This window comes from Solanum stenotomum, chromosome 11 (assembly GCF_019186545.1).
Source record: "Solanum stenotomum isolate F172 chromosome 11, ASM1918654v1, whole genome shotgun sequence".
Classification (NCBI taxonomy): Eukaryota; Viridiplantae; Streptophyta; class Magnoliopsida; order Solanales; family Solanaceae; genus Solanum; species Solanum stenotomum.
This window is the reverse complement of record NC_064292.1, coordinates 55,957,543-55,984,722: the sequence shown is the minus strand read 5'-3', so window position 1 is coordinate 55,984,722 and position 27,180 is coordinate 55,957,543. Positions and strand designations below refer to the sequence as shown.

The window sequence follows — 27,180 nt, the reverse complement described above, 5'->3', positions numbered from 1 at the left end:
TTTTCTTACGATGATGTATAAAACTTAAACTCTTACTATATTATTGTAAAAAGTTTATTTTCTCATAGAGGAGTTCTAACAAGTGATTTGGTCACCCATGAATAAAGCTCTAAAAGGCAAGTAGTTACATATAAATATGGTGATATCTTTCCCTATAACTATTTTAAGTTGGATGGACTTTTAAAATCAACATTTTTGTGATGGCATATAAATGTGTAATGTAATGACTACTCAATGTGCAATTGTGCATGTGTAATTTCTTTAAGAATTGAGCTCCTTCCTCTAAAAAAAATAAAAAATAAAAATCAACAAGTTCACGAGCTATATGTCACGAATCAAAATTAAATGGCCGTACTAGACACATAAAAAATATAAAATTCGTAAAATAAATTCTCAAATCGATGTATCAGAAACAAGTAAGGAGTTTCTAAAACTCTCTTGAACTAGTGCTTAACTCGAAGGCATGTGCCTCGTGTCTTAATTCGTGGAACACAAAAGGTAAAAGGTAATATCATTGTACTAAGGAACATAGCTCGATTAAGGATGATCAGTTAAAATATCTTTTATATATCATAAAATTATAGTTTGTGTATACATCAAATATTATTTTTTTATACATATATGTTCAAGTATAAATCCAACCCAACACAATTAATAATATTACAAGCATTCTTTTCTGTAATTAATGACTAATAGAAGTACCTTTTTAACTTATCAGCTAATAAATCCCAATTTGGGGCCAAAAGTATATAGATAGGCACTCAAGAGTGCCCTAATCATGAGGTTTCAAATTTAAATTTTGGTACAGATAAAAATATTAGGTGATATCTTTTTATATGTTTTAGTCTTAATAAAAATAATTATCTGATATCTATTATTGGTGAAAACTAGATGAATATGTACCATGTGAAATATTCAAGATGCTGATAAACAGGTCAAACACCACGATTATTATTATTAAATAAACTATAGTAAATTGTAACTTGTTAGCTTAGGTAAGTTGTTAATCTGCCAATACCTCAAACTTCACCTAATCCTTCCAAAAACACATGTCAATTATGAACCCCAATAATTATATTACTTGTTTATTTTCTCTCTCTATGTGATCTAAGACACATGAAAAATACACAATTAATGAAAAAGAAAAGAAAACTTTATTTCTTATGGGCCCCAAAGTTGAATTAATTGCACACAAAAATCCAGCTTCATTGTAGTAAGATCTTAGTCATTAAAAAACTTTTTATTTCTTTTTTTTTTTTGTTAAAATGATCCTACCATTCCCTGCTCTTGTCGGGAGAAAATAATAAAAAGACATGGGCATAAAAAAGAATTATATAAAAAATAAATTTTGAAAATAATTAAAATCAGTCTTACACGATATGCATTCAATTAATCAGAACCTCAAAGCAAATATCAAAAGTTGTGTGAGAACTTTTGAAAATACAACTTGTTAATCAATGGGTGAAAATATACCAACTATATCTTTAACTCGAATTATAAATCTACATTAATTGAAAAATTAATTAAATATAATTTTCTTCAACTCCATTTCTTTTTGCCCCATGAGAATTATGGTTGATAGGAGATAATTATTATTTATTAATTGGTTTTCCTTTTTTCCCAAAAAAAGTTTTAATTTGATGGGGACCCATTAATTATCAAATGGTTGTAATTGATAGGGAATGAGCATATTTTTGTATGGTATATAGATTTATAATGAAATACTATTTAAAACTATATGAATATGAAAGACCATAAGGTATTCCATATATCCTCTATGTTACATTCTTTTCAAACTATGTCCCATTAAAATTTTATCCACGTGGCTAAATCCTCACTCTTGATATTAACAAATCATTTTTTTTTGCTAAAAAAGTAATAGGATAGGGGAAAAAAAGTATTATTATTATTATTATTATTATTATTATTGTTGTTGTTGTTGTTGTTGTTGTTGGGGGGGGGGGGGGGGGTACTGTACTTAATTATGTTTAACAGAGGTAGATTCAGGACGAATTTGAGTAATTTATGCATTCATTTCTTGAAAAGATAAATACATAATTTGATTTGAAAATAGTATATTTCGTTAAATTCATAGAACTCATTTTAGATATGTCTCGTTTAAGTGTACACGTCATTGCTTATCTGTTTATGTAGCTATACAAGCCCAAAACTTTTAAAACTTTATGGTAATTTCAATTTGTTTTCAACATTATCAATAGAGTAATTTTCCCCCAAATCTGTCTTTTTTTTAAAAATTATTGGAAACCTAAAAATGTAAATAAAAACAATATAATGCATAGAGAGAGCAAAATGACCATATCTGTATAGCATTTAATGCTCCAGCCAAACACCACCTATGGACTTGTGTCATTTAGTGTAGACATTGGAGAGGGTGTCAAATAAATAAAAATTTATAAAATAAATAAATAATTTTTTTTATAAAATATGACACAAAGATGCTTGCAATTTCTAGACCTAGTTTTGTTAATCTCTAGTAAAAGCATTAAAAGTGCTAGAGAAGTTACTTCCCAATATGCTTTCAAAATCAAATAATAAATGAATATATAAATAAGACTATAAAAAATTAATTCAAACCCCTTTGATTTAGCCTTGGTTTTTGAAAATCTTAACCCTTGATGGTAGGTTGTCTGGAGTAGACATCAAAATTTGAATTTTATGATTTCTAAACTTGCAAAGAACTCATAGGTCGATCTCTTAGATATTGAGTTCGCTATTATAAGCTATCTAATCAAATTTATTGAATTCGTCTGAACTCGTATTTTATGATCTAGTTCCTCCCTAGAGGTTTTGTCCATTAATGAAATGAATGAGATTTTTGTACGACTCTTAATAAGGGGTCTCAAATAGCAATATAGACAAGATTTTCACCTAAGCATTCATCATCTTATATACATACGTGTCCATAAAAAGATTATCCTTACATATACATTATGAACCAATCCCCCTTCCGCCCTTCTAGCTAGTCCATTGATCTCGGTTCAAGTGTAGAAAATGATAAAAAATCCCTATAGAGAGCACTTTGCTTGTTAATGGGTTAATGAGTGTAAATTCAATTTGTTAGATCAGTAAGTATTGAATATCAACTACCAAAAATAATAATAATTGAAATTAGCTATACATTTCGTTGCTAATTTGCTTATAGTTAAAATAAATATATTGCTAAATAAGATCAACGATAGATTTTGCTATTTAATATATATACAATTTATCTGTCACTGAATTCTGTTATTTTTAGTGGTTAGAAAAGGAGTTTAGGGGTGGGGGTGGGGAGTGGATTTTATTCATATTTTTGATGGTCCATGTGTGTGTGTGTGTATCATGTGAAGGAAGATATAATAAAATGGGAAGATGCCAGACAAAGTTGTTGAAAGATTAGGAGGGAATATTTGGGAGTATGAAAGGGGAATTAGAAGGTAATGTGTGTGTTTTTATTTAGGTTTATCCCCATTTATGCCTACTACCAAACAAACACCCCTTTTTTCCTCTCTTAAGTCAATGCCTCTTTTGTACTTTTATGTTCACTACATATGTATTCGTGTACATATTAATACTTCATTACAATATATATATATATAACAATATATCCGTATAATTTCATAAATTGAGACCTGAGGAGAGTACATTATATGCATATCTTACCTTTAGCTATTTCATAGGTAAAGAGGTATGTTATTTTCAATAGACACTCAACTCGAAAAGAAACTTACATAACATACAAGTAAGTATACATATATGACCTCAACTCTCTAACCCCCACCTCGTTTCAAGTCAAGACGGGTCTAAGATAGAGACATAACCAAAATTTAAAGATTGTAGTTCAAATTAATATATGAAAATAATTGCGTTCATAGTCAAATATTCACATAAATTTATAAGTAATACGGTAAATCCGCCTCAATCTCAAGAATGAAGGTAGGGTGTGGTAAAAAAATACTAAATAAATAAATAAAAACTAAGTCGAAAGCTCCAGATTACATTATCTTGAGTACATTTGTCTTTACATGTTAGTATAAAAATAGTATTATATATAATTAAATTACTGATAAATAATAAAATAAAAAACTATATAATATGAAAGAGAAAATAAAAACAGAAAAGACAAGAGGTAGAAGCGTAGAGAGTGGGGGAAAAAGAATCACCAGGGGATTTTAAACCAGTTATCTGCTGGGAAAGAAAATCAATCAAAAAAGTCATTATTTATCTTTTTTTGGATTCTAATTAATTAAAAAAATTATTTATCTAAATATTAATTAATCTATAAGTTTTTTTATGGATTTAAGTTATGTATATTTTCCATTATAACATATTTTCATACTGTAAATTTAACTGGTTATTATTTTACATTATAAGTTATTACATGTATGTTGTTCGTGTATAAAACCTAAACTCCTTCGACTTAAGTAACCTATTGTAATTTAATTGTGTTAGATTAAATAATATTCTTTTGTTTCAATCTAAGTGTGTTTTACTTTTTCATAATTGATAAGGTTTTTGTCATATGATCGGAAGTCACAGGTTCAAAATATGAAAACAATATTATGATTAAATACAATCCTTTAATTCTTCGATCCCCCACATAGCTAATGCTTAGTGTATCGAGCTGCTTTTTTGTTTTACTTCGTTTTAATCTATTTAGAAAATAATGTCATTTTTTCTATATTTGGCAACTCTTTTATCCTACTAGCTAGACATATTTAAAACAAGAAAATATAGCGATAATTTGTCACATAAAACATGTCTTTAACTTAAGACAATAAAACTTAAAAAATCTATTTTTTCTTCTTAGATGTCATATATGTCGTCAAACTAAGACAGTTAAATTAAACGAAAGAAACAAATATTTAGATTATATATTATTTACACTTATTATTACTTTTGTCATTATATTGAACATCTTCTTACTTTTGTTTGTATTTTCTAAAATTTTCTAAAATAATTTTGTTTTTTCTTTTGACTATAGAAAGAGAGAGAAAATTAAGAAAATAGCCTCACCTTATTCTAGTGTCATTTTCCAAGATATACTCCCTAGGAATTTTAACACTATTACTCCCAAATTCCCCCTTCTTCTTCTCTTCTTTTTCAATTTCATCCATTGCCTTTTCTTGAATTCTTTTTCTTTTATAAAAGAAATATTCCCTTTTTTTATTTTTATTTTCCTTCACATCACTTCTTCTTCATCATCATCTTTAACATATCCACTATTAAAAGAAAATAAAAGAACTTCTTTTTTCTTCCCAAAATCAAACTTGAAGTTTGTCCATCTTTTTCTTTCTTTTTTGTTTGTGTTTTTGTGCAACTTTTTGCTCTATTCTCTAGGCATATTATTATCATAAATTTGGGGTTTTTGGTGTTAAAGTTAAAGCAACAAACAACACAACAACAATAAAGAGGAAAAAGTTTAGAAATCTTCTTGTTATTGTTTTAGATTTAAAAACAAAAATCCATAAAGATGCCCTTAGAAGGGGTTTTCATTGAAACCCCCTCTTCATCTACAAAGCAAATTCCTGATCTTTCTCTCAACATTAGCCCTCCTACTAATTTAGATCTTTCCGGTCGCCGATGTGTTACTGAAGTGAGTGAAAATCATGAGAGATTATTGTCAGAGTTCAGTAAGACAGGAAATTGTCTTACTGAACTCTCATTAGCTCATCCCACTAACATTACCACCACTACCACAACCGTCATCAATGATGACATGACAACAAGAAGGGGGTTTCTAGACCACTTACCAAGGAACCCTTATTACATCAACCATCATCACCAGCACCATCACCAGCATCATCACCAGAGTCAAAATTATAGTCATATGGTTCAACCAATGAACCAAATAAATCATGGGGTTTCATCTTTAGATGTATCGGACGGTTTACGCCCTATCAAGGGTATCCCGGTGTACAATCACAACCGTTCATTTCCTTTTTTGGCTACAAATATAGACAAGGAGAAAGATCCAAAGATGTGTTTTTACCCATCATCATCTCCTTCTTCTTCTTCTCTTTCTTCGCCTTCGCCTTATTTTAATAATAGGTTTAATGGGATATCATCCTCGTCTTATCATCACGTGCCACATCATCATCCTCTTCAATATCATCATAGTCAATATGGTCATTTAGGAGGATTAGGACATAATTCTCATCATGAAAATATTGCAAATTCTCATAGTTTGATGAGATCAAGATTTTTACCTAAACTTCCAGCTAAAAGAAGTATGAGAGCACCAAGAATGAGATGGACTAGTACACTTCATGCTAGATTTGTTCATGCTGTGGAGCTTCTTGGTGGACATGAAAGTAAGTTATAATTAATCAGAGTCGGATCCAAAATTTAATCTTGACCGATTCAACATTTTTATATTCATTCTTAGTGGTTTTTTTCGTGTCAAAATAAGGGCTACATTCGCGTCTATAGTCGAGTTTCAATTGTTTGTAATTTGAGTTTATCGTCTATTTAAAATACTGAGTTCAGATGAATCTATATGTTATCATTTCATTTTTATTTTTTTTTGTGATTTGGGGGTTTATTTGAGGTGTGGGAAATGATGGAAAATGTCTAATCTTGATTTATTTATTTATTTGGATTCTTGATTTTTTTTAGGGGCAACACCAAAATCAGTGTTGGAGCTAATGGATGTGAAAGATCTTACTCTAGCTCATGTCAAAAGCCATTTACAGGTACTTAATTTATTAGACGAATAGATTACGTAAATTTTATATCAAGTCAAACGATGTCACATAAATGGGGCGAGTGATTTTTGTTTCCTGTGTCAAAGGTCCCTAGCTCAGGATGAATTCCTCCGGCACAGTAGCCAATAAAAATACAGTGAATGACTGAGTGAATGAATTAAAGAAACAAGTCTGATCTTTCTGATACTATCAGACATAAAAAAAAATTATTTAAAAAATTATATACTTTGTGGTAAAAATAAAGGGGGGGGGGGGGTTGTACTAGGGGTTATGTGTACCAGACAAAAGTAAGTCATCATTATTCAATAATACAAAATGCCTCGTGATTAATGACACAATTCCAAGAAAGAAGCATTTTGACTCTAAGAAAAAGAAAAATAAAATTAAACTTGTAGTGAGAGCACTGATAAAGTTATTTTCGTGTAATTTTTAACTAGAATACATAGGACCTTCTTAAGGTGTAGTCCTTCTCTGATGTGTAAATGTGGATACTTTGTGTACTGGATTGTTCTAACATTATTTCATGAGAAAGGGAGTTTCGTAGTTGAAGTAGTGGTAAAGGTATTTTCGTGTAACTAATTATAAGCTAGATACGATTGGCTACATCATACTTCTTGAGGTGTGATCCTTTTCCAATGGAGTTATGTGCGAAACATGAATATTTTGTGTATTGAATTGTTCTAGCATTATTTCACAAGAAGGGGAATCTTGTACTTGGAGCGATGATAAAGTTATTTTCGTGTAACCACTTATAAGTCGGATACGCTCGGTTACGTCATACTTCTTGAGATGTGGTCCTTCTCCGATTGACCTTATGTAAATATGAATACTTCGTGTGCCAGATTGTTCTAACATTGTTTCACAAGAAAGGGAGTCTTGTAGTTGGACTAATAGTAAAGTTATTTTTGTGTAACTATTTATAAGTCAAATACGACTCCTATATTACTTCTTAAGATGTGGTCCTATTTCAATTGACCTTATGTAAATGTGAATGCTTTGCGTAGTGAATTGTTCTAATATTATTTCAGAGAGTTAAATGTAAAGGGTACTTGAATTTTTTATTTTCTTGAAATATTTTTTGTCTTAACATTTGAAAATAATATTTATTCCTTTCCCAATGCAGATGTATCGCACTGTTAAAACCACTGACAAACCTGCAGTTTCCTCTGGTAAGTTGTCTTGCTTTAAGTCTTTTACTTTTCTTTCCTTTTTTTTCTTAATAATAATAATAATAATAATAAGTTTTATTAAACACATTTTGCACACTAAGATGCCTATAACAATGTTTAAATTTTGGTTTTCATGTATTTGATTATTTCATGTTCATGCATTGTATAATATGTATCTGTGTTTAATAAGTTAGTATATACTAGGAACAACTTCTACGAGACGATATACGTAAAGGCATGATTAGTAAATTATTATCCGTGATAAATTCTTTCTTGTATTGAAATAGAGAGTTGATTTAAACGATAAGATACAACATGTTAGTTTGGTTCTTCTTTTATTTTCGGAAAAAGAAATAAGAGGCAAGAAAATGTATTTGATGAATGTATAGAGTATTTTTAACGTATATTCTTTTAAACTCTTTCTCGTTATATCGAAATAAGGATTGATTTAAACAACTAGGTTTATTATATGAGTTCGATCCATATATGAAATTCGTGTTTTATCATATTAGAAAAGAAACGAGATACAAGAAACTATCTTTGATTAATTTTAAGATTTACATGTATATAGTTTAACCTATTATAACAAGTAATTCATCGATGGTATATTTTTAAGATAGTAAATTACATTCTTTAAGAACGATGATTACTTATAGTTATCTTTTATATGATCTGATAATATAATTTTCACATCGTTATTTTCTTGAAGGGCAATCAGATGGATCAGGAGAAGATGATCTCACAACAATAGGAAGTACCGGTGGCGGTGACCGGGCGGGTCTAGGCCGGTTTATGGATCAGAGAGGAGGATCCGATGGATCGTTACAACCCGAACCCGATTACCCGTCTACTGCAACCAATACTCTTTGGAGTAACTCTTCAAGGTACATTCATATAAATAAAATTGTTCTCATATATACATTTCGACCTTCTCTAGAAGTGTTTGGTTTGAACCCTTGAAAATGTAGTATGACCTCTTAACCCCTCTATATAGTTGTTTTTTTTTTCCTTCCATAGTATTTTTTTTACTAAATGAATTTAAATTAGTCGAATTAGTGAGTTTTTCCCCTAGTGATTCTTTCACGATGCGAATCTAAGAGTAGTCGAGCTGCATAACTTGAATTTTCAATGGATATGTCTGGATAATCGATAAGGGATTTGTGATGAAAAGTCCGTCATAAATATTTCTGACATTTTCTTGTCGATCTTTTTTTTTGTGATTGTTGAATTATAAGAAGATACATTACATAAGCTAGTGTTGTGTACGTATCTAATCGTCTTTGTTAGAAAACACTTCATCTTTTAATCTAAAACTCTTAGACATGAATTTAGATTAGTAAGTTATTGATACAAATATCGAATATCGAATATCGAATGAAAAATAGGAAAGAACAATATGTAGGGTAGGACTTTTGAAGTAATGATGGAGTAATGAGTTACATTGATAAAGGGAGATATATCTATAGATATATAGGGTTTCTTTTTCTTTTGCATGAATCTTATAAATATATATGCAAACCCACGTCCATCATTTTTTTCTAAAGAATAAAAAGACTTCTTGTGGCAGCTTTTGCTTTTGTTATGTTTCATTTTCCCTCTTTTTCTACTTTCAACTCCTTTAATTTATTCCAATTCTAATCACATATTTTATATTCATTTCGTCTCAATTTATGTGATATAATTTAATTTGATATTATTATTATTTTTAAAAGAAAAAGTTTGGTAATTCGTGGTCTTAGATAAATTTTAAATGTTTCTAATTAAGAAAAAAAAATGACATTCTTTACGAGGCTTATGAAAAAAAAAATTGTTACATAATCTGCTATATTAATTAGAGTACTATCTATTTCCTACCACTATTTTCCTTATTTTACCCGAAAGATTTAACTTATATATGCTGACGGCATTAAAAAAATATTTATATTATTAAGTCACTTAAAGATTTCAAGTAACATTATATGAAAAATGAAATTTATAATCTTAGAAATAAGTAGGCAAAGATGATTTGACAATAGAGGTGGAGCTAAAATTTTGAGTTATGAGTTTTATATTCTAAAAAAGATAGTTAATAGTAAAATTTATGAGTTTTTAATCATTTCATACTGACTTCAAGTTAATAATATAATAATAATTAGTTTCATAGTCATTATTTATAAACGTTTATTAGATTTCTTAACAAAAGCTATTTGGTTCATGTGAATCTATAATCAAGTCTCTAGATCCCCTTGGATACCGTCTCGCTAAAGTTATTGAGTTTTACTAAACTTAAAAAATTATTATAATTTTTTTACACTATTAGCATATATTAAAGAGAGAAAACAGTACCCAAATGGTAATTTAATTAGGATTTTGATAAGAAAGCAAAGATTATATTACTGTGCACTTTTTTCTTTTCTTTTCTTTATTCTTTTCCTTTTGTGGATTTTTAGAATTTTTTTTTATTAAAGAGAGTAATAAACTAACTTTTTTTTCTTTTTAGCTTTATTGTTATTCTCTTCACGAGGAGAAAATTTTGGCAAATAAAGTCCAAGAAAATAAAGACAAATATATTGACTTAAGTGCTTTGCTTTTCTCAAAGAAATATTTATTTAATTTTGTGGACGTGTGTTTGTCTTCTTTTTTTTTTTTTTTTAATTTACTAAAAGTAGAAAAAAATCACATCTTGTTATGATCAAGTTACTATATACAAAATATTTGAAATTAGCTATGAATTTCATTACTAATAACTTTGTAGCTAACAAAATTTTATGATAATGCAATGCTAATCTATCACTATATAGAATTAGCGATGATTTTCTGTTTAGCTATAAAATTTATCTATCATCAATTTCTGTTATTTTTAATAGGGAAATAATTTGGGGTTAATATATAATCCCCACAAAATAAACATTGGATACCATATCTGCAGGTTTTTAAAAAGAGGATTTTGTACGTTTTTTTTAAAAAAATCGAGTAGTTGGAAGAAGGGACTTTTATTTGTCCTATTATACGTGAAAAAGTTTTACTTTGACCAGTCTACAATTATTTTACATATATAAAAAAGAAAGTTTAACTAATTGAAAAGCACTTCAATTTCAAATGCCGATTTGGAGTAACAGTAAAATTGTGTTTGTACGATTTATAAGTCATAGATTTGCTCGGTGGAAGTAATCATTGGTGTTTAATTTGTATTAGGATAAGTTATTTATAATACTTTTGAAGTGTAGTCTTTTCTCAAATCTTACATAAATACAAAATGTTTTGAGTGTAGTCTTTTCTCAACTCTTGCATAAATACAAAATGTTTGGTATACTGAACTGTCTTTGTAATTTCTTTATTCTCAAAATTGTATAGATGGTCAATTTGGAAGATTTTCAATTTCATCATAAGATGGTAGAGATTAGTATTGACTTTGTATTTACTATATACCCCAAATATTAGTAGCAATGCACTCCATTGCTTCCCACAAATTTTAGGTTGATTCGAATCTAATAGCTTTGGCTTAGACTTTATGTATACGTTAAAATATCTACTAAACAAATATTAATTATAGAAACTAAAACCATATATTGATATTCAAATTTTGGATCAGTCTTTCTACGTCCATCATGTTATATGCATCTTATCCACGCTTCAGTTGTTCAAACTTGGACATACGAGGTGATCGAAAGGTGTTAAAGTGTCTCACATTGGTTGAAATTTTTTTGCAGTAGTAGAGAAGGATGGTTGCAAGCTAACTCCAATGATACAAATGTCCTTATGAGATCACATAGTTTTCCATCTCAACAAAGATCAGGTCACCAAATAGAGGTATTTAATTTTCCCTCAAAACTTTTCTTTTACTTTTATTAATTGACAAACGTTTTGTCAAACATATTATCTGTCTTTCAAGATTTTTGGACACTCGACTAAGAAAGACATTCTAATTGTCCTAACTATAAGAGTGATTGTCTATGCCACTACTTTATGTTATCTGTCTTTTAAGATTTATATATGCACACTCTTAAGAAAGACATTAATTCTAATTGTCCTAAGTGTAAGTGTAATAGTCGATACAACCAATATTTATCTTTCGTAAATGTCTCACTTAATTATCGTTGCATTATATTGCAGGAATGTAATTCATCAAGGCCAAAAAGCTATAATATAGGTTCCAATTTGGATCATCAAAAAAATCCAAGCTTGGAATTCACATTAGGAAGACCAGATTGGATTGAAAAGGATCATGAATGAAGAAAAAATACGACTTGTTCGGATCAAAGCATGTGCATCTGCTATTAAGATGGAGCAGTACTAAATCGTCGGAAATATAACTTTAATTAATTAATTTGATCTTGATTTAGTTGATCTTTTTTTTTAATTGTAATTTTGGAATGGGAGAGAAGGCATTTTGAATATGAAAATAGTAAGAGGTTATATATAAAAGAAAGCAAAAAAAAAAAAAAACAGAAAAAAAAAATGGAGATGGATTATTGAATTTTTCTTTAGGTTTCTCATCCATATTTTATCCAAAGTGGTTAACATATGTTTTTGTTAATACATGATCGAGTTAGGTTGGTATTTTCCAAAAAAAAAGGTATGTTTTTTTTATAACTTCTTTTTTGGTTGGTTTTGTTAATCTTTGTTTTTTTTTAATATATATTTTGAAAAGAGTTAGATATTCAACGCGGTAATTTTTTTAATTTATATATATATATATATATATATATATATATATATATTATCAGTGTACTTAATGCCATGACAAATACCAGACGATTTGTTAATGACCACGATATTAATGGATCAAAAGTAAACTAATATAAAAACTCATTTTTTTCAAAACCAACTCAATAATTGTACCATGGTAAAAATAATTTTATAATATAAAAAACTATTCTTTCTTTCTTTTCCTTTTTTGGATAATTTCAGAACCACATTGAAAATGAAAAGAACTCCTTTTTCAAGAAAAATTGTTATTTTTGGACTAAATATGTACGAATATGAAACTCTTTGAATTTGTAACGAGCTTGATATATAATTTTAGTATAGTTTGGGGTCTAAAATTGATAATTTTAGAAATTTTTCTGACTCACTTTTTGACTATTTTGAAATAGTCAAATGGGACCACATTTTGACTCCACAATGAAATGTCAAACATTGTCCTTTAAATTAATACACCTTTTTGACCTGTACTTAATTTTAATATATACTTTTAAATTTGAAATTATTAATTTTTAGTTGTATAATTTCTTTTTATGTTTTTTACATTTCATACCAATTAAGGAAAGACGATAAAATTATAGAAGAGAAAGTCTTGTTCTCGTGAGGCGAAAAGATTTAAGAGTTTTATGGATTTATGTTTCTAATTCTTTAAGGTTATAATGTATATGTATTCAATGATTTTTTAAAGTATGTATATAAAATTTAGATAAAAATCATTTAATTTGACTGAACCGACAATCAATGAGTTAGCTCCGCCTATAGGTCTGCTTGAGCTTTCCACTCAACCAATCTCCTATTTAGACTGATCAAATGAGCCCATCTCTCTAGTCTATCATTTGTTGGTTGATTCGCCTAACGGCTCTTGCCTCTCCTCTCTTTGTGAGCCCCTCTCTTTTCAAGAAAATGTATATAAAATTTAGATAAAATCATTTAATTTGACTGGATCGACAATTACTGAGTTAGCTCCGCCTATAGGTCTGCTTGAGCTTTCCAATCAATCAATCTCCTATTTAGATTGATCGAATGAGCCCATCTCTCTAGTCTATCATTTGTTGGTCGATTCAGCTGACGACTCTTGCCTCTCCTCTCTTTTCAAGAAAATAATACGACCCACCATTCATACTAATACTGATCGTGAAACACCACGAGCAACAGGATGTTGAGGATCAAAATTCGAAGTGAATTTTGATTTGCCTGTTCTTAGTCGTCATGAGAAAGAAATACACGAAAAATAAATAAAAAGGTCCTTCTATATTGGAAAGAAAGATAATCTCAACTATCATTACACAAATTTAACAAAACAGAAAATTACATTCTCATTCAACATATTCAAGATTTCAAAAACATATACTAATACTTGCTAACTGGCAATAACATCTATTTCTCAAGAACAATTTACAGGCCAGTTTCCAACCATAACAAAAAGCCCCATGGAACCAAGCTCACTAGTCTCCACGCATATGGAAGATGCACGACAAGCTTAAATACCAACGACATATTTATATATCATCACGGAAAGGCGTTAAAAGCACTAAAGCCAAAATACATATGGTAGTTGGTAGTATTCATCATTCAAGACTTATTCATAGAAGTGGCCTTCTCCTTTTCTTGATTGTAAGCATGATTCATCATGCGTCATGGTTGTGTCGCACATGTCTGGTGGAAGAGTAAGCGGATAGTGCTGATCCTGTCGCGTTCAATGAGCGTTTGGCAAGACTTGCACTTTTCTTTGTTGCTAGCCATATAGTCCAGAAGAATCCAATCCAACCTGAGGCACATGTAGAATACCAGATTGAGACATTCATATATGTAACGACGTAGGGGAAACAAGACGCTCAGTATTTGGGCATAATCAAAGGACAGTTCAGTGTTAAATAAGGAAATGTGAACTCCAAAAGAAGGGACAGGTACATAAGTAAACAGAGAAAACAGAACATCAAGTTTCCACAAGATTTTCCGACAAAAGAAGTCTACGTCTGAAGAGAAGAGGGAGAAAATGAGCTATTCTCGATCGAGTGACTTGGCTTGGCTGAACCCTGTACTAAGTAGCACCCCTGCAAAACCAAAGTTTTCAAGAACTTCATGTTTACATTTAGTCCATGAACCACCAAATGAACCTATATGTTTAAGGTAAGGCATAGAGATAATGGCAAAAACATACCTAAAGTATCACGTTTATGCGAGCTTCCTACCTGAACGATAGTGATTTTTCATGTAGGAAAAGCGAACAACTGGAAGTTGAGGTGTATTTTTTGATAAACAGTTGGTGACTATCAGGTAGGGAACTCGCAAAAAACGTGATACTTCAGGTATGTTCTTAACCATTAACTCTAAAGAATATATGGCCTTATGGAACTTAGAATTTCCTTAACTTCTCTTACGTTATCCTTTTCTAGCTGGGCACCGTGAGAGGTAGCAATCTGGAATATGGGTGTAAATGACGGGGTACAAAAGTATGATGTATAAGCAATGAGTAAATCCATACTCGCTGAAGACAAACTCTCATATATAGGTAAAACAAAAAATATATAAAAGCTAAAACACGTGAAAAACAAAAAGAAGGTGCTTTAACTGAAGCAGAAAACGAACTCCCTTCTGTATACGGTATACCTGTAGCCACAATCACAGCGAAAATTGCTATAATTGTTGTAGTGGAAATGACAAATACAGCAACTGATAGAGCCCCAATATAAATTGCAGTTAAGCAGCCAAAGAAAAGAGCCAAGAATCCTCCTGCAGCCGCTAACGACATGAGAAGTGAGATCACAATGGCGTTGACAGTTGCCGCGACAAAGAAAACCATAAAGACTAGCAATCCTGTCAAAGCAAGAAGAGCAATTGTCCCCACCTACATAAATGTTAAGTAGTCGAAGAAGCAGTTTAGTCTCACAAATTTGGAAGTTCTGGAAGAAAAATAACTTGGATCAATATTCATAATAAAACAGCTAGCAAAGGAGGTTGAGCAGAGAAAGTCAATGCTCCGTAGTTTATAGAAAAAGCTCCAAGACATAATAAGAAACTCAGACTTCAAGTTCTTCAAAGCACAGCTTTAACGATGATCCAATTGAAAAGTTGCTAGCTAATAAAGGTAAAAGAAATGACTTCAAAATTGTGTTAGAATCTATACACTTACTCCACACTGTTAGAACAAGGATTCATTGCATACTAGTACTCATAAGGGTGCAAAACACCCTAAACATACTCGTTTTTTCACGTAACCGATGAATGATTTTCTAAATATGTGCCTAACAAGGAGCTACTGGAATGACATTAAGTATTAACCGAAATAAGGCAAGGAGAGATACTTGAGTTCTTGGTAGTTGGTACACACTCCTTTCTCATTCTCCTTGGTTTTCATCTTCATGTAATTTAAATGTTTAACATGGGTAGAAAAGATAGCAGTATCACTTGCTTTATTATAATACTTTGTTTCATTTGACAATAAATCTCATAGGTGATGCCAAGTTTAACAGGTAAAAGCTTCAGCAGAAAACAGAAAGCTCACACATGCATTAAAAGAAAATACAGTACAATACACTTAAGTCAGTTTTTGAGCAAATGATATTTTACCGACTACCTTCAGACTTTGGGGCTCTCCAATTCAGCTAGGTCCATAGTTCTGGAACGCCTACTATACGAATCACGATTCAGCTCTTCTTTTCAACTCCCATGGAAATGACTACTCTTACTAAAGGATGCTATCTAGCCATTGCATAGATCTTGTCATATCCCAAAACAGACAAAATTTTCAAATTTTACATGATGCAACTGGTTCTTAATGGGTGATTTACGAAAGAGGAGGGACTCCCTTCAAATTTTACTTAATGCAATTGATCCAAGGTGTGAAGTGGGAGAGAAGGGGTTTCATAACTGGGGTACCATGAACTTGGATTTGTATAAATATGATACTAATGTCTTGACTAGTTACATCTTCTTATATTTTTATAACCCCCAAAAAAAAAGAGGCATAACTAGTCAAGACATTAATAAGTATTCAACTTCTCTATGCAGTTCACTGAATGTGTATTCCACCCTATCCCCCTTTTTGATAAGTATGTGCATTCCGCTTTTTCTAAATGACTAAGTTCAGCAATAATAAACAAACACAGAGAATTGCACATTATCAACATATTCGACAAAATTATCCAGAGAACAAAACACGAGAAATAATTAGGGCATGCGCAGAAGAACTCCTATAAACTAATAGCAACGACAACATGCCCGGTGTAATCCCAAAAGGGTAGGATGTACGCAAACCTTACCCCTACCTTTGGGGTAGAAAGGTTGTTTTCCGATAGACCCTCAGCTCAAAGGAAAGAACTCCTACAAACTAGGTAGTTTGAATGATTTATCCCTATGCCGACGAGCATAGTTATGACTCATTTCTGTATTTGAATTCAATGTGGAAACTTCACATTTAAAAAAGTTAAAAATACAGTTCTCACCGTTGACATTGAATGTGTTGAGAAGTGTGGAGCCGGCATAAGAGTAGGTCATCGTTTAGTAAAAATTCTTTAATTCCCACTATTTGACCAATTTGTAACCAAGATCCTTAGTATCCACAATTCTGCGCATGCTATATTCGAAGAGACAAAGTGAAAAGCCTTTCAGAGCATTCGCTGTCCCGACTGACAGTCTAAGAAACCCAATATAGCTTACAATAAAAACTGTCAACGTTTCTCTTCTGCTTCATGAACAGTTCCTTTAGTGTTTTGGTCTTACTAGTATTCAAAGAAAAATAATGGCTTTCATATGCTACCTTGGCATGATACAAAGTAGATAACATATAAATCAGATGAGACAAGTTAAATATTAGAAGGAAAGAGAAAAGGTTGTTGGGTATATTCTCTGAAATGAAATAAACGGAAATAGGAATTAAGGTCACTAATCCTTTGTTCCATGATTGCATAATTAGGACGCTTTCCCGACAAAAAAAAAGTGCTTCTCAACAGAAGTACGGGGAGATAAAACAGATCTAGAATGGCCAGATGCCTTAGAAGGGCTTTCTATTGTTAAGTGTGGATATGGTAGGAGAGTGTTGATGAAGTCTGCAACCTCTATAGGGTCAGTACGAGAGCAATATGATTAGAATGAAAAAGAGATGAAAATGATGTAGAATAAAGGTCCATTATTATTACTTTCGCTTACCACTTGACAGAGCAAGCCACGTCCTAACATCCTTTATTTTGGTGTAAAACTGAGGTCCCTAAGAAAATATAACAATAGAGTCAGCCCAGTGCACTAAGCTCCCACAATGCGTGGGGTCCAGGGAAGGGCTGGACCACAAGGGTCTACTGTATGCAGCCTTACCCTGCATTTCTGCATGAGGCTGGTTGTTTCCACAGCACGAACTCATGATCTCCTGATCACATGGCAACAACTCTACCAGTTACAAACGCCATTGTGCCTATACCTTTCCCAGGTGCAGTCAGTAATCCCCAAGTTATTCCAGTAGTTCAATTGGAGTTGGATCAAAGGGAATGCATGTCAAATCAGCTACTTCTAAAACTACCAAGAATATGATTATAAACATTACACCTTTTGTCAAAAGAAATCACCAGACGAACGGTCTCCTATGAAATTTGTACCTTCTTGTTTTCCTTCTCTAATTATAGTTTGAGGTCTCTAGAAAATCAATTCACAGGCCACGACTACATTTCTCCTCCAGAAATTACTTCCAAATTAAATTAGCATAAACTCTCCGAACTCAAATCCTCATAAGCTGCTCAAGCACCAAACTCTTGCCCATAGCAAACATGGGATACTCTTTTACAGTAAAGCAATAAACACAAAAGCTAATGCCATAATAACTATAAATCCACTAACTACTTCAAAAACCAACAAAATAAGCCAATCAGAGCAAATCCCGATCAAATTAACTCTCAAAAACTGAATCTTTGATATAAATCATAACAAAAAAAATTGGAATCAACTTACAGAAACAAAAATGAGTGCATGGAGAAGGCTCCCTCAGCTAGTCTATTTGTTTCTTTTCATTCAGTCTAACTACAAAACTTGGATACAATAACTTAAAGCCATACGACAATTTGAAAAACTAGTAAAATAAGCCAATCAGAGCAAACCTCATATCATATGAACTCTTGAAAAACTGAATCTTTGACATAAATCATAACAAAACAAACTGGAATTATCTTAAAGAAACAACAAGGAGGGCACGCAAAGGGCTCCCTCAGTTAGTCTATCTTTTCTTTAATCAGCTAATAACAAAACTAGCAAATTAAGCAATCAGAGCAAACCCCAGATCAAATTTACTCACAAAAACTGAATTTAACACAACCATAACCAAACTAAATGGAAATATCAGTAAAACAAGCCAATCAAAGCCACCCCACATCAAATTAACACTCAAAAATTGAATCTTTAATATAAGTATCTCAAAATAAACAGAAACAACAAGAAGTGCATGCAGAGGGCTCCCTCAGCTAGTCTAATAACAAAGCTAGCAAAATAAGCCAATCAGAGCAAACCCCAAATCAAATTTACTCTAAAAAACTGAATCTTTAACACTACCATAACCAAACTAAATGGAAATATCAATAAAATAAGCCAATCAAAGCCAACCCCACATCAAATTAACACTGAAAAATTGAATCTTTAACACAATGATCTCAAAACAAACATAAAATTGAACTTACAGAAACAACAAGAAGGGCATGCAGAGGGCTCCCTCAGCTAGTCTAATAACAAAACTAGCCAACTAAGCCAATCAAAGCCAACCCCACATCAAATTTACTCACAAAAACTGAATCTTTAACACAACCATAACCAAACTAAATGAAAATATCAGTAAAATAAGCCAATCAAAGCCAACCCCACATCAAATTAACACTCAAAAATTGAATCTTTAACCCAAAATCATCTCAAAACAAAACAGAAATTAAACTTACAGAAACAACAAGAAGGGCACGTAGAGGGCTTCCTTTACGAGTCCAATTGTAAACATTATGAGCAGTATTCTTTGAAGCTTGATGAAGTAAAGGAACATTTTCAGAAACAAACCCTTTTATCCTCTGAATAATTTGACCATTATTATTATTATCAGAAGAAAAAATTGCTGACACAAAACGATTGAAAATATCAACAAGAGTAACCCCTTCTTCTTCTTCTTGATTCATCCCTTTTGATGGTTTCTTGAAATTTGTTGAATCTATAGTTTCACCATCATCAAATTTCTCTTGAAATTCTCCATTAGACTTTTCAGTAGTGTCTCCCATGGCTTAAGGGATTGAATATCTCAAAAACTGTACAAAACTCACTCGGTCATCATTATATATATAAAGGGTGTATTTGGATCTTGATTAAAGGTACAATTTTGTCCTAATTTTTATGGTTAAGATTTAAGAAAGTTGTGTTTTTATCCTATTTTACATGATGGTAGGCATTTGAAGAGGTATGGATTTGAGATAATGATTTAATTTATTATACTAATGAAAATAATTATTGAAATATTAATTTGATAGTGAAAAAGTTTTTAGAAAATCAATGAACTTTTAAATTCTTGATAGGCGTGATAAACTAAGTTGTGTGAAATCTTCACTTTTGATGTTGACGTACTATATTTGTGTCGAATTATTCAAAAATATAAATATTTTCTATTTTGACTAGACACATAATTTATTTATTTATTGAAATTAGTGGTCTAAAATAAGTCACAGTCTCAACATATGTTCGTGTGACTATAACTTATCTTATTAAGAATAAAATGAATATTTAAAATTTAAAGTGTTACTAAATATTAAAATATATCGATTTTTTGATACTGACTAAAAATCAAAGTGTGTCATATAAAATAAACCATAAAACATACTCTCTCTGTCCCAATTTATGTAACACATTTCGCTTTTCGATAGCAAACAATTTAAGTTTGATCGAGAATTTGCTCATGGAATCTTCAAATTTTTTAAAATGAAATTTATATATTTATAAACTATATTAAAAGTACTATAAGTCCCAATTATTGATAATTGAAAATATTTAAAAGATATATGAAAAATTTACGGTTAAAAATAAACTTGTTTAAATTTCGAAATTCAAAATGTGTCACATAAATTGGAATAGAGGAAGTAGAAAATATTACTTTTGAAAAATTCAATATGCTCCTATTGATATTTATACCATCATATTTCGTGATCAATAATATTTGGCCACCTATTGTTGGAGTGTACTATCTAATTTGTTTCTTGTTATGAATTTATTAAAAATTAAGACTAGGAGTTATTATAATGACAGATAATCAAATGGACAATACGTTCTTAAAAAATTACATACGTGGAGAAATTTGCTTGCACATTGATTGTGCAAAAAAGTGGACGTATCAATCCAATAGTTTTTTTATGAACCTAGATTTGCTTGAAACAATTAATTAAACAACTGGTCCATTACTTTTGAATTTTCATCTGATATTCGATATTTATATTAAAATTGTGAATACTACTCAAATTTACATCATGTATAAGACCAACCATACAGTAATATCATGTTTCATGTGATGCCACAAAGTGTTGTATGTGTGATCAAGAATAAAATTGTTATCTTGCGAAATACAAACATAATTTTTAATAGACTCTCAATTCAACTTAACAAAAATATTTATTAAAAAGATATTTTTAAAAGTATCATTCAAAATCTATGATTAAAGTTTAAAATTTTTTTTATCTATCCTACAACAATTTTTTTAATATAATGTCTGACATTTTTTAATATTAATCAGAGAAACAGGTAATTGGGAATAGAGACTTAATTTACTTTTGTTATTTTGTGTTGGTCAAAATGTGAGACTGATTGCTAACACCAAGGACTTGATTGATTATCGGGTTGCGATGGAATGGTAAGAAATTCTTTATTTTTAATCGAATGTCTTTAATTCGAATTAATTTGGTATGAAATCGCTTTTATTAGGAAACGTTTTATCCCTAATACAAGATTTTCTAGCGCGAATCCGAATTTTATGTTGGATTCAAATTAGTGCACCGATTGCATGCATTACGGTTCAACGAACACCTACACATTTTAATGCATTTTTTGTACTCTTTCCATGTGATACATATATGAGATTTTTTAAAAGAAAATCTTTAGTAGGGAACGTTTTTCCCGAATAAAATTTAAATTGTATAAATTTAAATTAGTCGAGTCTTAATATGGATATTTGGACAACTAATAGGCGACCAAAAAAAGGATCTTCTAAGATGCAAAAATTTTCATATTTTTAAAGCACCACGTTTACATCTATGTAGATTTAATTTTGTATTATTTGATAGAAAATGTCTATGATCCATCAATAGTAGGGTTGTTCAATGAGATCTCTCTATCTTTGCTTAAAGATTTCGAGTTTGAGTTATGAAAATTTTTTGATAGAAAATGTATGCATTATTGGATATACATTAGGGAAGGGCCAGATACGTGACCTCTTGATCGTATGGCAATTACTTGTATTATTACCACAAGGCTCCCATTCATAATTTATACTATATATACATAAAAAAAAACTATGTCACTAGCTCTAATACAGTCATTTTTATACAAAAAAATACTACCAACAACTGTAGGGGTGTGCATTCGGTTTTTTCTGTTTGGTTTTGCACTATTCGGTTTGAATTTTTTGGTTTTTGGCTATGTAAAAGTGTAACCCAATCCGATCCAAAATAAATTTGGATTGGTTTGGTTTGGTTTTTCTCTATTTGGTTCGGCTTTTTTCGGTTTGGTTATTCGGTTATGTCAATAATTAATAGCATAACCAAAGTAATAATATTGAATCCCTTAAATATATTTTCTAATATAAATCATAGGGAGAAGGGTCTAAAATACCCTTATAGTATCAGAATTGGTACAAAAATACCCCTCGTTTACCTTTTGGCCTCAAAATACCCTTGGGGTTAACCTTTAGGGACCTATTTTGCCCTTTTGACTAACAGACTACTTAGTAAATATATTTAATTATTTCATTTATTACGTGGCATGTTGTAATTGGTTGGAAATTTAATTAATTAAAGCCTAATTTGTTTGACCCAAACCACCCTATCCACCCGACCCATCTTCAAAATACCCAACCCATCCAAATAAAACACCCATTACCCATTTCTTTAAACAAAACCCTAAACATTTCCCCCCACCTTCATCAGTTGTTGGATTTGCCGCTTTGTTCAAGTAAAAAGTGAAGAAATCGATTTGCTACTCCGATAAAGTAAGAACTGAAGACTTACTCTTAATAATTTTGATAAATATTGTGTAATGATTGTTCAATTAAATGTATTCGTAAATAGTTAGGGTTTAGTTCTATTCGAGTTTTGATTGCATTTGGTCTATTGTACTATAGTGTTGTGAAGTTTGTGTAGTGTTGACATTATACATTGTTTTCTTATGTTAGGGCCTTTTATTGCTTTTACGTGCTTTATAGATTGTTTTCTCGAGTGAGGTATGTGTGTGACTGGTATGTGTATGACTTTATTGTTCCCAATTTGTGCACTTTTTTGTTTGTTTTAGTGTTGTATTCTATGTGAAGTTGAAATAAATAATGTTAGTGGTCCCTATAACTTTACTACCTTTATCTTCAAATTAAATAATGTTAGTTTTCCTATAACTTGTTTTGTTTATGGCTGACAATTCCTTTTCACTTTTTTTGTCTGCCATGTAAAAAATTTGAAGAATGACCGAAAAAGTGGATTTAGTATTTAACTATAGGGGCAAATGGGTCCTTTCTCCTTAAGTTGTATACATTAAAAAATTGGATGAAACCTGGCATGGTTATGATGTGGATTTACTGTCATATATTGACATTTGCTCAGAGTTCATTGAGAAATATGGGTTTAGGGCTGTGAAACAACTGTTAGTAACAGGGCCAACTGGTAGATATTATTTGCTTGAGGATGATTCAAGCATTAGGACTCTACAATCTGCTCTGTCTAGTCAGTTTAGTGTCCTTCAATTATTTGCTGTAGATGAGGGTGAAGCTACTGTTGTTATTCCTAATATTTGTGACTTGAACAAGCCTTACCCTGCTGTGCCAGTAGAGGTAGCAACTGATTGTGAATCAAATGAGGAGGATGAGGATCAAAATGAACCTATTCCTAGTGATTATAATAGTGATGAATTGGAAGTCTTTAGAAAGGAAAAAAACAGAGAGATCAGTGACAAGCTAGATAGATTCTTAGAGTTGGAAAAGGGTATGTGCTTTAAAGATCTTAAAGAAGCTAAAAGAATTGTGAGTTTTTACTCTATTGTTAGAAAGGTTGCACTTAAAGTTGAAAAAAGTGACTCTACAAGATTGAGATACTTGTGTGATATTGGTTGTCCATTTGAGTGTTTGATATCTGAAGATAGGAAAAATCAGGGATTCAAAATTAAAACCTTGAACACCAAACACTCATGTGGTGAAAATGCTTTTAAGAATAGAAGAGCCACTCAAGAAGCTTTAGCATACTACTTCAAGAAAAAACTTCAGAATAATCCAAAGTACAGTGTAAATGATATGAGACAAGATTTGGATGATAATTTTAATTTGAACGTTAGTTATTCCAAGATGAAGAGGGTTAAAAGGCTTGTGTTAGAGAAATTGGAGGGTAGCTACATTGATGAATTCAATAAGTTGGAGGGCTATGCTCAAGAATTGAGGGACAGCAACCCTGGTACTGATGTTATCATAAATATATCTAGAGATGCTTTGGAACAAGGTAAAAGAAAATTCTTAAGAATGTATGTGTGCATTCAAGCTTTAAAAAATGGCTGGAAAGGAGGTTTGAGGCCTTTTATAGGGCTAGATGGGACTTTTTTAAAAGGAAAATGCAAGGGAATCTTGTTGGTTGCAATGGGACAAGATTCAGTGAAACACTTCTATCCACTTGCTTGGGCAGTGGTGGACAGAGAGACATCTAGAACATGGAAATGGTTTATTGAGTTGCTGAGAAATTCTCTAGACCTGGCAAATGGTGAAGGAGTAACATTCATGTCTGATATGCATAAGGTAGTTGTTTCTGATTTTAATAAGTTTCTGATTTTCAGTTAAATTCTTATACAAATAATACTTTAACTTGTTATGATTTTTATTGTTACAGGGGCTACTGGATGCTGGATGCTGTTAGTCAGGTGTTTCCTAAAGCACATCATAGATGGTGTGCAAGGCACATAGAAGCTAATTGGAGCAAGGCTTGGAAAGGTGTACAGATGAGAAAGTTACTGTGGTGGTCAGGCGCACCTATGAAGAAGAATTTCATGATCAATTGAAAGTCATGGGTGCTGTGTCTAAACAAGCTGCAAAGGATTTGGTATGGTACCCTGCACAAAACTGGTGCAGGGCTTATTTTGACACAGTCTGCAAAAATCACTCATGTGAGAATAATTTTACCGAGTCATTCAACAAATGGATTCTAGAAGCAAGGGCAAAACCTATAATCAAGATGTTAGAAAATATTAGAATCAAGGTGAGTTGTTACTGTTTATATTATCATCTTTTATATTATCTTAATCTAACTATTAGGTTCTATGTAGGTTAGATTAATGTGGGATAATACTGAAAATTAGAGTTTGGGTTGTTTACAGTTTGGTGATTTTGAGTTTTCGGCTCACAAAGTTGTAATTTTTCTTATTCTTTTCAAATTCTGCTGCTTTTGTTGTGAACTATGGCCTTGTTTTTCTTTATTTGAATCTCTTGGGTATTTACAAAACGAATTTATCAGGAACTGAATTTTACATTTGAGATTAAGGCCTTAAAGAGCAGTGCTCAATTCTCTGTAAATTTATTTTCATTGATAGATATAGTGTTTTAATAGAAATAGCAGAATATAGTTTGATGTGACTGTTATATTGATAGGATATGTTGATCTTACTGTTGTATTGTTATATAGATTATGAATAGGTTGCAAAAACTTGAAGAAGAAGGTAAAAATTGGAAAGGAGATTTTAGTCCATATGCCATGGAGTTGTATAATGATTTCAATATCATTGCACAATGTTGTCAAGTTCAATCTAATGGAGACCAAGGATATGAGGTAGTTGAGGGTGAAGATAGGCATGTGGTGAATCTTAATAGGAAGAAGTGTACATGTAGGACATGGGACTTGACTGGTATACCATGTCCTCATGCCATTAAAGCATATCTTCATGACAAACAAGAACCACTGGATCAGTTGAGTTGGTGGTATTCCAGAGAAGCTTACATGTTGGTATACATGCATAAAATACAACCTGTTAGAGGTGAGAAGTTCTGGAAAGTTGATCCTTCTCATGCTATGGAGCCACCAGAAATACATAAATTGGTAGGCAGGCCAAAACTTAAGAGAAAGAGAGAAAAGGATGAGGCAAGGAAAAGGGAAGGGGTGTGGTTAGCTTCAAGAAAAGGACTAAAAATGACATGTGGACATTGTAGTGCAACAGGTCACAACCAAAGAAGATGTCCTATGGTATGTAATTTTCTTTACTTGGTCAATATTTACACTAGTTAATTCAATATCTAACTAATTTTGTCATTTTTATAGCTTCAAAGATCAAAACAACCAACCCAAGATGTGCCAATGTCAGCACCCCAAGCCAGTCAAGAAGAATCTGATAGTGTCTTCATGCCTACTCCTGGCTTTATTGCTTCTTCAAGTCAACAGAGTATCCAACCTGCTGGTCCTTCAAATTCAAAGAAAATTGAAAAGAAACCTACTGGACCTTCAAAGTCAAAGAGAAAAATAGTTGCTGATGAATCTGAGGATGAGCAACATGTTGCACCTTCAAGTGCAGTTGCTGATGAGGATAGAGGTGAGCATGAAAGTGAAGACGAGCAGACAATTCTAAGGCCGAAGGCAATTTCTGAAGCTAGGACTAGGCTTCAAGCTAAAAAGATACAGATTCGACCAACTGGTACCAGGAGGATTGGCTTCAAAGGAGATGACAATGGTGTGAGCATTCCAACTAATCTGCCATACTCACCAAGAAAATTGGCATGGAAAGGAAAAGAAACTATGACTTCAAATCAGTTGACAGCTGAAAAGGAGACCAGAATTGGCAATTTGAAGGCAAAGAAAGGAAAAAAATCTACGACTTCAGATCAGTTGACTGTTGAAAAGGAGAAAAAAATTGGCAAATTGAAGGCAAAGAGGGGTGGGAAGAAGTAGTTGCATTATGAAGTTGGTTTTTTGTTTTCCGGTGTTATGTAATGGCATGATGAAACTTAATATTTTGACTTTTTTGATATTACTCTGTCTTGAACAAGTGTCTGTAAGTTTTTGTGGGTTCAAAATATATGACAATGCCATTACTACTTATCTATGTAGTTGTTGTTTTTTGTTTTCCAGTTACATTATGTATGTTGCTTTATCTGGGAAGATGTCTTGATGGTAGGCTTAACAGATCTTGTGAGTTGTGAATCCCCAGTGATATTTCTTTTGAACTTGAGTGAGTTGATAATTTCTAGTGTTGGGAGTGTTTCTTTAATTTTAGTTGTCTACTAAGTTGTACAGATGACAAAATGGCTGAGATCATATTATATTGTTAACCTGCATTTGTGTAAAATTGAAAAGCAATCCATAATTTAGATGCTGTAAAAATTTGCAGATTGCTGTAAAAATTTGCAGATTGCTGTAAAAATGCTGTAAAAATTTACAGATTGCTGTAAAAATGCTGTAAAA

The 27,180-nt window shown here is 31.4% G+C and overlaps 3 protein-coding genes and 1 pseudogene across 4 annotated transcripts; 3 read left to right on the top strand and 1 right to left on the bottom strand.

Moving 5' to 3' along the window:
- The first annotated feature begins 5,011 nt into the window (after positions 1 to 5,011).
- On the top strand, positions 5,012 to 12,418 carry LOC125845486 (transcription repressor KAN1-like). 2 transcript variants are annotated; one of them, XM_049524998.1, is made up of 6 exons: positions 5,012 to 6,311; positions 6,616 to 6,692; positions 7,828 to 7,873; positions 8,583 to 8,757; positions 11,563 to 11,662; positions 11,966 to 12,412. In XM_049524998.1, the coding sequence occupies exons 1-6, from the start codon at positions 5,471 to 5,473 to the stop codon at positions 12,083 to 12,085; spliced, it is 1,359 nt and encodes a 452-aa protein (XP_049380955.1). In that variant the 5' UTR covers positions 5,012 to 5,470; the 3' UTR covers positions 12,086 to 12,412. The 2 variants fall into 2 exon arrangements, with proteins under 2 accessions (XP_049380955.1, XP_049380957.1); XM_049525000.1 differs by having other exon boundaries at positions 5,098 to 6,311; positions 8,592 to 8,757; positions 11,966 to 12,418.
- A 1,376-nt stretch (positions 12,419 to 13,794) lies between these two features.
- On the bottom strand, positions 13,795 to 19,964 carry LOC125845488 (uncharacterized). Its single transcript, XM_049525001.1, has 3 exons — positions 19,465 to 19,964; positions 15,167 to 15,404; positions 13,795 to 14,324 (listed from the first exon to the last, which is right to left on the bottom strand). The coding sequence occupies exons 1-3, from the start codon at positions 19,789 to 19,791 to the stop codon at positions 14,185 to 14,187; spliced, it is 705 nt and encodes a 234-aa protein (XP_049380958.1). The 5' UTR covers positions 19,792 to 19,964; the 3' UTR covers positions 13,795 to 14,184.
- Positions 19,965 to 23,219: 3,255 nt separating this feature from the next.
- Positions 23,220 to 24,528, top strand: LOC125844823 (uncharacterized; annotated as a pseudogene).
- LOC125846109 (uncharacterized) lies at positions 24,496 to 26,667 on the top strand. Its single transcript, XM_049525560.1, has 5 exons — positions 24,496 to 24,506; positions 24,625 to 24,681; positions 24,759 to 24,990; positions 25,414 to 25,968; positions 26,044 to 26,667. Exons 1-5 carry the CDS (start codon positions 24,496 to 24,498, stop codon positions 26,665 to 26,667), a joined length of 1,479 nt encoding a protein of 492 aa, XP_049381517.1.
- Positions 26,668 to 27,180: the final 513 nt, after the last annotated feature.

Excerpts from the sequence above, each read along its gene's own strand:
- LOC125845486 (XM_049524998.1), top strand. The coding sequence starts at position 5,471 with ATGCCCTTAGAAGGGGTTTTCATTGAAACCCCCTCTTCATCTACAAAG. Across the intron at positions 6,693-7,827 it reads ATGTCAAAAGCCATTTACAG|ATGTATCGCACTGTTAAAAC; the intron begins GTACTTAATTTA and ends TTCCCAATGCAG. Across the intron at positions 8,758-11,562 it reads CTTTGGAGTAACTCTTCAAG|TAGTAGAGAAGGATGGTTGC; the intron begins GTACATTCATAT and ends ATTTTTTTGCAG.
- LOC125845488 (XM_049525001.1), bottom strand. The coding sequence starts at position 19,791 with ATGGGAGACACTACTGAAAAGTCTAATGGAGAATTTCAAGAGAAATTT. Across the intron at positions 15,405-19,464 it reads GTGCCCTTCTTGTTGTTTCT|GTGGGGACAATTGCTCTTCT; the intron begins GTAAGTTTAATT and ends ACATTTATGTAG. Across the intron at positions 14,325-15,166 it reads CGCTGTGATTGTGGCTACAG|GTTGGATTGGATTCTTCTGG; the intron begins GTATACCGTATA and ends CATGTGCCTCAG.
- LOC125846109 (XM_049525560.1), top strand. Across the intron at positions 24,682-24,758 it reads CCTAAAGCACATCATAGATG|GCGCACCTATGAAGAAGAAT; the intron begins GTGTGCAAGGCA and ends TGTGGTGGTCAG. Across the intron at positions 25,969-26,043 it reads ACCAAAGAAGATGTCCTATG|CTTCAAAGATCAAAACAACC; the intron begins GTATGTAATTTT and ends TCATTTTTATAG.